The sequence below is a fragment of the Pteronotus mesoamericanus genome, unplaced genomic scaffold (genome assembly GCF_021234165.1).
Source record: "Pteronotus mesoamericanus isolate MK-2021 breed Mesoamerican mustached bat unplaced genomic scaffold, CSHL_Meso_final contig_2, whole genome shotgun sequence".
Classification (NCBI taxonomy): domain Eukaryota; kingdom Metazoa; phylum Chordata; class Mammalia; order Chiroptera; family Mormoopidae; genus Pteronotus; species Pteronotus mesoamericanus.
This window is the reverse complement of record NW_026555084.1, coordinates 32,164,050-32,176,835: the sequence shown is the minus strand read 5'-3', so window position 1 is coordinate 32,176,835 and position 12,786 is coordinate 32,164,050. Positions and strand designations below refer to the sequence as shown.

Here is a 12,786-nt window from a genome sequence, read left to right as displayed (position 1 = left end):
ATGCCTGGTTTGTGGGTTTGGTCCCCTGATCCAGGTGCGTGCAAGAGGCAGCCAATTGGTTTCTCTCCCAGAGGCAACCCACTGATGTTTCTCCCTCTCGTTCCCCTCCCTTCCCCTGTCTCTAAAAACAAACAAACAAACAAACAAACAAAAAACAGACTCATAGAAACAGAGACCAAAGGGATAATGACCAGAAGGGAGGGGGTGAGGTCACAGGTGAAAAGAAGCAGAATATAGTCAGCGATATTGTGATAAGTTTGTATGGTGACAGATGATAACTAGAATTAAGGGGGTGGTCACATTGTTTTGTATAAAAATGTCAAGTTACTATATTGTACACCTGAAACTAGTATATCCAATATAATGTATACCAGCTATACTTAAAACACACACACACACACAGAAATTTGTGTTTATGCTTCAGTTCTGATGGGAAATGATTTTGTGAAGGACTTCAGAATGGAAGCATGTGGATATATTACTGTCCTTTCTTAATGGTAGGATTGTACAGATTCCTTTTAGTAAGATGTAACAACTGCTTTAAACTATTTGAAAAGTTTGTAAAACAGTTAAGGTTGGTCTATTTAAATTGGGGACTAAGCTCCGGTTATAAAATGAAATCATCTGGGGAAGTTGTTTTTTTTTAATTTAGGTAAAATTCACAAAGCATAAAACCCAACATTTTAAAAATTTTAAAATGTAGAATTTAGTGGCTTTTAGTACATTCAAAATGTTGTGTAGCTATTTACCACTTTCTAATTCCAGAAAATTTTCATCACCCCCAAAAGAAACTTTGTAGCCATTAAGCACTCATTCAGTTTCCCTTTCTTCCATCCCCTAGTAATACTAATCTGCTTTTTGTCTATAGATTTGATTTGCCTATTTTGGATGTTTCATATAAATGTAGTCATACAGATTTGGGCTTTTGTAATTGGTTCATTCACTTACAATACAGGGTCTGGTAGAAGTAATGCCATTGAATGTGTTTGGTAGAGTATGTGAATGTCTCACACAAGATGGACAGCAATTTGAACATTTTACCTGAAATGTCATATGGTGTGCTTGAGTGTGATATGTTACAGAATTACATACTTAGGATTTTGTAATAAAAGATTTTTATGTAACTTAAAAGGGGTGGTGTTTGTGCTGGATCCTGTATTTTTCAAAGTTCATACATGTTGTCACTACTTTTTTTTTTTTTTAACCCTTACAACAGCTGCACCATTCAATATTCCCATCAGCCATGTGCTAGGGTTCAGGTTTCTCCATATCCTCATCAACAATTGTTATTTTCCATTTTTTTTTTTTGGTAGCCATCATAGAGGGCTTTGCATTTTCCTAAATGACTAACAATGTTGAGTACCTTTTCAAAAGCTTATTGACCATTTGTGTATTGTCTTTGGAGAAATGTATATTCAGATTCTTTGCCCATTTAAAAAAATTATTATTTTAGGGAGAGGGGAAGGAAGAGAAACATTGATTTGAGAGATCTATCAGTTGCCTTCCCTATGTGTGTCCCCCCCCCGGGCCCCCCCCTCCCCGGGACCTAAACACAACCCAGACGTGTGCCCCTACCGGGAATCAAACTGCAACCTTTCAGTTTGCAAGATAACTGCCAACCAGCTGAGCCACACCAGCCTGGGCTCTTTGCCCATCCTTTTAAAAAAAGATTTAATTTTCTTATTTTTAGAGAGAGGGAGAGAAACACCAATGTTTCCATCAGTTGCTTCTTGTATGTACCCCAGCTAGGAACTGAACCCACAACCCAGGCATGTCCCCTGACCAGGAATCAAACCAGTGACCCTTTGCTTTATGGGATGAAGCCCAACTGAGCAGCATCACACCAGATCAGGGCTCTTTGCCCATTTTTATGTTGGTTTATTTGCCTTTTTACCATTGAGTTACAAGAATTCTTTATATATTTCAGCTACAATCACTTTATTACATAGATGATTTACAAATATTTTTTCCATTCTTTTTTTTTTCCAGTTTCTTGATATTACGGTTTGAAGAACAAAGGTTTTTTATTTAAATGAAGCCCAGTTTATCTATTCTGCCTTTTGTTGCTTATACTTTTTAAAAAAAAATTCTCACCTGAGAATGTGTTTTTTACTGATTGGAGAGAGGGAGACAGAGGGAGACACAGAGGGAAACATTGATGTAAGAGAGAAACATGTATCTGTTATTTCCCATAGGTGCCCAGACTGGAGATTGAACCTGCCACGTAGGCATGTGCCCTAATTGGGGAGCAAACCTGTGGTCTTTTGGTGTATGGGATGATGCTCCAGTCAACTTAGCCAGGACTACTTATACTTTTTTTTTTTTTTTACACTTTTTTTTTTTTTACACTTATACTTTTGTTGTCATATATTTAACAAACCATTGCTTATTCAAGATCCCAAAGTTATGCCTATGTTTCACCTAAGAACCTAAATCCATTTCTTTTTTTTAAATATTTTATTTATTTATTTTTAGAGAGGAAAGATGGGAGGGAGAAAGAGAGGGAGAGAAGCATCAGTGTGTGGTTGACTCTCGCATGCCCGTTACTGGTGATCTGACCTGCAACCCAGGCATGTGCCCTGACTGGGATTCAGTCCAGTGACTCTTTAGTTCACAGGTCAGCACTCAATCCACTGAGCCACACCAGCCAGGACTAAATACATTTCTTGCAGCTTTTTGTATATGTTAGACACCGGTCCAGTTTCATTCTTTTGCACGGGATGTCTACATTTGTTGAAAAGACTATACTTTCCCCATTGAATTATCTCAGCACCCTTGTTGAAATTGAGATGTCTGAGTCCTTCAAGTTTTTTTCTGTTATTTCAAGATTGGTTTGGCTATTCTGAGACCCTTCTGTTTCCATGTGAATTTTAGGATCAGCTTGTCTATTTCTACAAAAAATTAACAGGGATTTTATTAGGAATTATGTTGTACCTGTAGAGCAATTTGGGGAATATTGTTGTCTTAACAGTATCAAGTCTTCCAGTTCATGAACAGTGGATGTCTTTGCATTTAGTTAGATTTTCTTTAACTTTTTTAAATTACAATTAAAAAAAAAAAGACTGATTATTTATTTTTAGAGAGGAGAGGGAGAAAGAGAGGGAGAGAAACATCAAGGTGTGGTTGTATCTCATGTGCCCCCTGCTGGGAACCTGGCCTGCAACCCAGGCCTGGGCCCTGTACTGGCAATCGGACCGGTTACCTTTGGTTCGCAGGCTGACACTCAGTCCACTGAGCCACACCAGCCAGGGCTAAAAAATTTTTTTTAATCTTCACCCAAGTGTATGTTTATTGATTTCAGAGAGAGAGGAGTGGGGAGAGAGAGAGAGAAAAAACAAAACTCTGATGTGAGAGAGAAACATTGATTGGTTTCCTCCCATATGCATCCCGATTTGGGGATCAAACCCTCAACCTAAGCATGTGCCCTGAACAGAGATCAAACCTGAAACCTTTTGGTGTACAGGACTCTCCTCCAAGCAACTGATTTACCCAGCCAGGGCATCCTTTAATTTCTTTCAACAGGATTTGTAAGTTTTCAGTTGCAAATCATCTACTTCCTTTGTTAAATTTATTCTTAAGCTATTAGAAATGGAATTTTTAGATTTTATTTTTTGGATTATTACTAGTGGATTGAGAAGTGCAAGTGATTTTTGTGTATTGACCCTGTCCCGTGTAATCTTGCTGAATTTGTTCATGATTTATAATTTTTTGTGTGTATTCCTCCTTTTTTTAAATTACAAAATTATGGCATCTACAAATGATGATAGTTTTACTTCTTCCTTTTCAATTTGGATGTCTTTTGTTTCTTCTTGAACAATTGACCTGCTTAGAATCTTCAGTATAATGTTATAGAAATGTGCCCTGATAAAGTGTCTGATAAAAGCAGACATTCTTGTCTTGTTCCTGTCTTACAGAGAAAGCATTTCGTTTTTTATCTTTAAGGATGATAATAGCTGGGATTTTATGATATTAGTGGGATTTTTGGAGATGCCCTTTTTATCAGGTTGAGGCATTGGTATTGAAAAAATTCTTTTAGATAAATTACAATATTCAGTCAAGAAAACCAATTAAGTCAGTGTTTAAGGAACTAGGATATTGTTTTGTTTTTATAGAAATTTTCACTAGAGTGGTGGAAAAGTTCAGAAATCCAGTTTTACTTCTATTAAATGGATATCTTTTTCTTTTATATAACTAAATTACAACTAGCATGTAGAAAACTTAAACTTTGAGTGAATTATTTGTCCTTGTATTTCAGACAGAAGGATGCCACGGAGAAAGAAAAAAGTTAAAGAAGCCTCTGAAGCTCAGAACCTGGAGAAGAAAGATGCAGAAACTGCCAGTACCGTCAATGTGAAGAGGAAGCGTAAACTTGAGGATGCATTCATTGTGATATCTGATAGCGATGGAGAGGTCAGTGTTGGAAGAGGGAGCTCTAGGCCTTGTTATTCAGGCCTGGTTTGTGTTGCGACTAAACCGTAATGCCAGCTTGCCAGCCCATGCAGTTTTTACTCAGCTTCATTTTGATTTGTGAATGGAGTTATGAAATATTTAAAAGAAAGTAATCTTACTGATTGGTTGAGGATGGATCATGGTTCTTCAGTTTTGTAATATATTAACCCAAGGTGATATTTTAAAACTACCTAAATAATCTGAATCAAATGTAAATCTTAATTTTCATGTGTCTAGAAAGTGAGGAAAAGGAGATGTAAATGCTCTTTAACTCTGTAGATACACTCTGTCCAGTGTGGTAGCAACTAGCCACCTGTAGTTATTTAAATCAAAGTTAAATAAAAGTAAAAATCAGTTCCTTTGTTGTGCTAGTTGCATTTCAAGTGATCAAAGCCACCATGAGTCTAGTATCTGCTGTATGAGACAGCAGAGCATTTTCCTTATCGTAGAAACCTTTTTTTAATGCCCATCTCCCATACTCCTCCCTTTGGCAACCATCAAAATGTTTTGTATATCTGTGGTTCTGTTGCTGCTTTGTTTATTTTTTTGTTTTGTTTCTTTAGATTTCAAATGAGTGAAATACAGTGTTTGTCTCTCTCTAACTTATTTCACTTAGCATAATACCCTTTAGGTCCATCTGTGTTGTCTCAAATGGCAAGATTTCATTCTTTATTTATTGTTGAATAATATTTTATGTATATACCACATCTTTTTCTTCTTATCTTTTTAATCCTCACCTGAGAATGTTTTTATTGATTTAGAGAGGAAGAGGGTAGGGGGAGAGAGGAAGAGAGAGAGAGGGAGGAACATTAAAGTGAGAGAGAAACATCACCTGGTTGCCTCCTGTATGCACCCTGACCGGGGATTGAACCCAAAACCTAGGTATGTGCCCTGATTGGGGATTGAACTCTCAACCGTTTGGTGTATGGGATTATGTTCCAACCGACTGAGACACCTGGTCAGGGCATATGCCACATCTTTATCCATTCATCTGTTGATTGTAGAAGGCTTTATTGAACTGTGTTCTCTTTAACGTCTCTTCTTTGTTTCCCCTTTCCATTTGTTTATTTCAGATTTCCACCTTATAGGTCACATCTAATAAGGCAGAATATATATTAAGTCATTTTTTTCCCTCCAACTTATCTTTTTCCTTTATCTTCTGTTTAATTGGATGGTAGAATTACTCATTTGCTGCATTACAAAGCTCAGAATTATCTTTAACTCCTTCCTTTTTCTCATCTTTTGTACCTACTCACTCACGACATCCTTTAGCTTTTACCTCCTACATGACATACAGGTCTGTCTTCCTCGTTCATTTGCACATCTTTTTTAAAAAAATTATCGGGGTGACATTGGTTAATAAGAATATATGTTTCAGGTGTACAATATATGTATTTTTTTGATTCCTTGACTTTATAAAGTGTATTTATAACCCTGTGATAGACAAATCGCTTAGCTTCTCTGAGCCTCAGTTTTCTTACCTGACTGCAAAGAAAGCTGGGAAATGTAGTCCCCAGCGGGGTGGCTGTGCCCTGCTGAAGAAAGTGGTCTGGCAGGCAGGAACATGGCTCCTGTACCTGGTCTCCAGCAAAGGCGGGGCAGAGTGGGCTAGAGACACCTGAGGAGAGGCTGGGGAAGGAGGCTTTGGGGAGAGAACTGAGAGCAGCCGGCGGGATCCCGGTGCTGACCCATCTCCCCCACGGCAGCGGCCATCCTGCCCAGGCAGACTCAAGTGTACAGTATTATAACACATCATCTGTGTATCGCATTGTGTGCTCATCACCCAGTGTTCAGTCTCCTTCTACCACCATACATTTGACCCTCTTTATCCTTTTTAACCTCCACCTTCCCCCATTCTTTTGTGGTAACCACCATACTGTTGTCTGTGTCAAGAGCTATTTTTTGTTTGTCTATTTGGTTCCTTCATTTGTTGCTTTCTGTTTTATGTCCCACATATGAGTGAAATGATATGCTGCTTTTCTTTTTCTGACTTATACTGTTACTGGCATTAGGGTTCTTGGGTTCTGCAGGACAGAAATCAAGAGGAAACCGCAGAGAAATTTTCAAACAGATTTTATGAAGCTTATGCTTGAGCACAAGGGAGACAGTCCTGAGAGAAACAGGGTTTCAGGCTGCTCTCCAAGCAGCTTGAGGGGGAGGCTTTTACTGGCGAGGGAGGGGAGGGCTCACATAAACTTTAAGTGGAGATTTTCTACATGAAGGTTGGAGAAGCAAGCGGTTAGAAGAGAGATAAAATTCTGCAATACTTTTCAAGCAGGAAGCGGAGGGGTGGTGGGCTTTTTGGGTGTTTCTCTGGCCATCTGGTGTCCTTGGGATCCCAGCGGGGGGCTGCAGGCTGGTGTCAGCTCTGCAGGTTTTCTTACTGGGTGTCCGTGGGGTCCTGGGCCCAGGCTCCTATGCTGTCTGTATACTCTCAAGATCCATCCGTGTTGTCTTAAATGGCAGTACTTCATCTTTTTTTTTAATGGCTGAGTAGTATTCCATTTTGTATGTGTGTGTGTGTGTGTCACGTCTTTGTCCACTTACACATTGAAGGACACTTGGGTTGTTTCCATGTCTTGGCTACTGTGAATAATACTGCAGGGCTACATACATCTTTACAAATATATGTTTTCAAAATTTTCAGGTAGATACTCAGAAGAGGGATTGCTGGGTCATATGGTAGCTCTCTGTTCTCAATTTTTGAGGACACTCCATACTGTTTTCCATAGTGGCTGTACCAGTTTACATTTTTGCCAGCAGTGTGTGAGGATTTCTTTTTCTCCACATCCTCTCCAACACTTGTTATTTCTTGTCTTGTTGATAATAGGCATTCAGACAGATAGTACCTTATTGTGGTTTTGATTTGTATTTAGCTAGTGAATACAAACCTTATAGTTAGTGAAGTTGAGCATCTTTTCATGTATTTCTTGGCCATTTATTTTCTTGCAAAAAATGTCTGTTCAGGTCATTGGTCCATATTTTAATTGGATTGTTTGTTTTTTCATCACATTGTGTAAGTTCTTTATATATTTTGAATATTAGCCCCTTATTGGAGGTATTGTCTGCAAATGTCTTCTCCCATTTGGTTGGTTTTCTATCTTTTGTTGATGATTTCTTTTGCTGTGCAGAAAGAAGCTGTTTAGTTTGATATAGTCCTATTTATTTATTTTTGCTTTTACTTGCTTTGCCTTTTGGGTCAAATTTATAAAATTCTCTTGAGACAGATGTTCATAAGTTTAGTACCTATGTTTTCTTCTAGGTATAATTGTTTCAGGTCTTATATTTAGGTCATTGATCATTTTGAGTTAATTTTTGTGCAGGGTGTCAAATAGCAGTATAGTTTCATTCTTTTGCATTTGGCTTTCCAATTTTGTCAGTACCATTTATTGAAGAGGCTTTCTTTTCTCCATTGTGTATGTTTTCTGCTCCTTTTTCAAAAAATTAGTTGCCCACTCCACCTGGGTTTATTTTTGGGCTCTCAGTTCTGTTTCATTGATCTGTGTGTCTGTTTTTCTGCCAAAACCATATTGTTTTGATTATTGTGGCTTTGTAGTATAATTTGAAGTCAGGAGTGTGGTATTTTCCACTGTGTTCTTTTTTAAGGATTGTTTCAGCTATTTGGGGCCTTTTGTGGTTTCATACAAATCTGATAATTTTTTAAATTCTATTCGTTTGAAAAATGCCACTGAAATTTTGATGGGAATTGCATTGAATCTGTATATGGCTTTGGGTAGTATGCCATTTTAATTATGTTGATTTTTCTAATCCATGACCATGGAGTGTCTTTTCATCTCTTGGTGTCTTCCAATTTCTCTTAATGTAGTTTTCAATGTTATTGGTTCTTTACATCATTTGTTAAGTTTATTCATAGGTATTTTATTCTTGTGCTCTACTTCTTTTCTTTTTCTTAAAGACTTTATTTTTATTCTTAGAGGAAGGGGGAAATTTCTGAGAGGGAGAGAAACATCAATGTGTGGTTGCCTCTTGTGCGCCCCCCGCACTGGGGACCTGGCCCACAACCCAGGCATGTGCCCTGACTGAGAATCAAACCAGCGACCGTTCGGTTTGCGGGCCGGCGCTCCGTCCAGCGAGCCACAGCAGCCAGGGTGTTCTACTTCTTTTCTTAACCATCTGTTATTTCAGTTCTTGCAATAGACTGAACTTGATTCTCTGCCTTCAGTTTTTCTTTCTATATTTCACTCAGCTTACTCCAAATTCCTTTTAAAGAATTCAGATTTTAGATCTTTGTACTTGATTGCTTAAAAAGTTATGACCATAATATCTACAAGATCAGTTTAGAATTTTAATATGGTACACTTCTTCAGAACCTTCACAATCTAGTCTTATTTATATTCTTACCAACAGTGCATTCCTTGTCCCCTTGCCAAGAAATTATCATTCTTTAAATTTTTGTTAATTATGTTTGATTAATAAAAGGTTGTATATTTTTATTATTTTCTTTTTTATTCCCCTCCACTCTGCAACCACATCCCACCAGCATTGCCCCCCCCCCCCCCCCCCACTTAGTTCATGTCCATGTGTCGTACATATAAGTTCTTTGGCTTCTCCATTTCTTATACTATTCTTAACTTCCCCCTGCCTGTTTTGTACCTACTATTTATGCTTCTTATTCCCTGTACCTTTTCCCTATTCTTCCCCTCCCTCTCTCCTCTGATCTCCATTTCTATGAATCTGTTCCTGTTCTAGTTGTTTGCTTAGTTTGTTTTTATTTTTAGGTTCAGTTGTTGATAGTTGTGAGTTTGTTGTCATTTTACTGTTCATAGTTTTGATCTTCTTCTTTTTCTTAGATAAGTCCCTTTAACATTTCATGTAATAAGGGCTTGGTGATGATGAACTCCTTTACCTTTACCTTATCTGGGAAGCACTTTATCTGCCCTTCCACTTTAAATGATAGCTTTGCTGGATAGAGGAATTGTGAATGTAGGACCTTGTCTTTCATAACTTTGAATACTTCTTGCAAGCCCCTTCTTGCCTGCAGGGTTTCTTTTGAGAAATAAGCTGATAGTCTTACAGGAACTCCTTTGTAGGTAACTCCTTTTCTCCTGTTTTTAAGATTCTCTCCTTATCTTTAATCTTAGATACTACTGTAACTGTGCTGTACACATCACATGTGCTCTTCCTTGGGTCCAATTTCTTTGGGATTCTCTGAGCTACCTGGATCTCCTAGAAGTCTACTTCCTAGGCCACATTAGGGAAGTTCTCCCTCATTATATTTTCAAATAACTTTTCAATTTCTTGCTTTTGGCACTTCTGGCACCCGTATGATTCGGATGTTGGAACGTTTAAAATTGTCCCAGAGGATCCTAAGCCTCTCCTCATATTTTTTGAATCCTTGTTTCTTCATTTTGTTCTGGTTGAATGTTTATCTCTTCCTTCTGCTCCCAGTCGTTGATTTGAGTCCTGGTTTCCTTCCCTTTATTGCTGGTTCCCTGTATGTTTTTTTTTTTATTTCACTTTGCACAGCCTTCATTTTTTCCTCCATTTTGCGACCATACTCAACCAATTCAGTGAGCATCCTGATTACTTGTGTTTTGAACTGTGCATCTGATAGGTTGGCCATCTATTCATCACTTAGCCAGGGCTAAGTTGTAAAAGTATTTAAAAAAAGAACAAACAAACCAGGCCATCAATTCTACCACACACAGATATGTTAAAAAGTTACATACATGTTTAAAAAAAATCAAAACAGCCCTGGCTAGTGTGGCTCAGTAGATTGAGTGCTGGCCTGCGAACCAAAAGGTCGCCAGTTTGATTCCCAGTCAGGGCACATGCCTGGGTTGTGGCCCAGGTCCCCGGAGGGGTGTGTGTGAGAGGTAACCACACATTCATGTTTCTTTCCCTTCCTTTCTCCCTCCTTTTCTCTCTGTCTAAAAATAAATAAATAAAATCTTTTAAAAAAATCAAAACAATCAAAATTGTTTGAAAAGAAAACAGTATAGAAAGGTATACAATGAAGATGTACACCTCAATCAGCATGCATTTCTTTTGTGTATTCTAGGAAAAAAATTTTTTTTAAAGATTTTATTTGTGTTTAGAGAGGGGGTAAGAGGGAGACAGAGAGGGAAGGAGACATTGATGTATCAGTGTGTGTGAGAGATAAATCACTTGGTTGCCTCTCACATGCTCTCAACACTCCCAGCTGGAAATCTGACCCGCAATCCAGGCATGTGCCCTGACTGGGAGTCAAACTGTCGACCTTTCACTTCGTGGGCTGGCGCTTAGTCCACTGAGACACACCAGCCAGAGTGGTGGGTTTTTTTGTTTTTGTTTTTGTCTTTTTAACATATTTTAGTTTATTTTTAGAGAGAGGGTAGGGGAGAAAGACAGGAGAGAAAAATGGATGTGAATGGGAAATACTGATTAGTTACCTCATACATTCCCCGACCAGGGATCGAACCCTCAACTTAGGCACGTGCCCTGACTGGGAATCAAACTGGCAGTCTTTCACTTTGTGGAATGACACCCAACCAATTGAGCCATGCCAGTCAGGGCCTGAAAAATCTTTATGCTACACATACAGTTCTGTTTTTTTCACTTAATGTTTCTTGGAGCTCTTTCTATAACAGCACATACATATCTAGCTCATTAAAATTAAAAAAAAATTGTCAACTGTGTCACACCTATAGGAAAGTGTATAAAATGTGAATGTGTAGTTTTTAAAATTGTTTATGCTATTACAGTTGTCCCAGTTTTTCCCCTTTTGCCCCCTCTCTTCAGGCCCCCACTTTCCACAGTTAGTCCTCACACTGTTGCTCCTGTCCTGGTTGATGCATTTATGTTCTTTGTCTAATCCCTTCACCTACTTTCACCAGTCCCAGCCTCCTCACTCCCCTCTTACAGTTATCAGTCTGTTCCTTGTTTCTGTGCCTGGCCTCTTATTCTCTTTTGCTCGTTAATTTATTTTTGTTAGATCCCAGTTATAAGTGAGATCATATAGGGTTTGTCTTTCATTGCCAGGCTCATTTCACTTAACATAGTCTCCCGGTCCCTCCATGCTGTTGCAAAAGGTAAGAATTCCTTCTTTTTTACTGTTGCATAGCATTCCATTGTGTATATGTACCACAGCTTTTTCATCCACTCATCTACTGCTATCATTAACATGTCCATACTACCCAAAGCAATCTGCAGATTCAGTGCAATTCCAATTAAAAATTCCAGTGGCATATTTCATACATCTGGAACAAATATTCCAAAAACTTATAAGTAACCAAAAAAGACTCCAAATAGCCTCAGCAGTCTTGAGGAAGAAGAACAAAGTTTCCAAGGCTGTTCTTAGGCTGTTTCCAAATCTCGCCTATTGTGAATAACACGGCTGTGAACATAGAGGTGCATATATATTCTTGTGAATTGGTGTTTTGGGATTCTTTGGATATATTCCCAGAAGTGGAATTTCTAGGTCAAAAGCAGTTCCATTTTTAATTTTGTTAGGAAACTCTATACTGTTTCGCAGAGTGGCTGCACCAGTCTGCATTCCCACTAACAGTACACTAGGGTTCCCTTTTCTACACTTCCTTGCCAGCACTTGTTTGTTGATTTATTAATTATAGCCATTTTGGCAGGTATGAGTTGGTATCTCATTGTAGTTTTAATTTGCATCCCTCTGATGGCTAGTGATGTTGAGCATTGTTTCATATGTCTTTGTGCCCTTTGTATGTCCTCCTTGGAGGAGTGTTTATTCAGGTCCTTTGCCCATTTTTGAATTGGAGTGTCTGTCTTCCTGATGTTGAGTCCTATGAGTTCTGTAGATTAAACCCTTGTCTAGTGTATCCTTGGCAAATATGTTCTCCCATACAGTGGGTTCCCTTTTCATTTTGCTGGTGATTTCTTTAGCTTTGCAGAAGCTTTTTAATTTGATGTAGCCCCATCTGTTTATTTTTCTCCTTTTTCCCTCATCTTGGGAGATATGGTGGCAAAAATATTGCTACACAGATATCTGAAATTTTACTGCGTATGTTTTCCTCCAGGATTTTTATGGAATTGTGACTCAAATATAATTCTTTTATCCATTTTAAGTTTATTCTAGTGTATGGTGTGAGTTGGTGGTCTAGTTTCATTTTTTTGCAAATACCATAATAGACCAGTTCTCCTAATACCATTTATTGAAGAGACTGTCTTTAATCCATTGTATGCTCTTGCCTCCTTTGTCAAATATTAATTGACTGTAAAGGTGTGGGTTTATTTCTGGGCTATCTATTCTGTTCCATAGATCTATGTATCTCTTATGCCAGTACCAGACTGTTTTGATTACAGTGACCTTGTATAGTTTGATACCAGGTATTGTGATCATTCCAATTTTGTTCTTTCTAAAGATTG

At 38.2% G+C, this 12,786-nt stretch overlaps 1 protein-coding gene across 1 annotated transcript in view; it reads left to right on the top strand.

Moving 5' to 3' along the window:
* UIMC1 (ubiquitin interaction motif containing 1) overlaps positions 1-12,786 on the top strand; it is a 103,430-nt gene that overhangs the window by 2,407 nt on the left and 88,237 nt on the right. The window contains exon 2 of the mRNA XM_054568532.1: positions 4,256-4,410. Within this exon, the coding sequence (XP_054424507.1) occupies positions 4,264-4,410 (147 nt within the window). The 5' untranslated portion in view covers positions 4,256-4,263. The remainder of the gene's footprint in view (positions 1-4,255; positions 4,411-12,786) is intronic.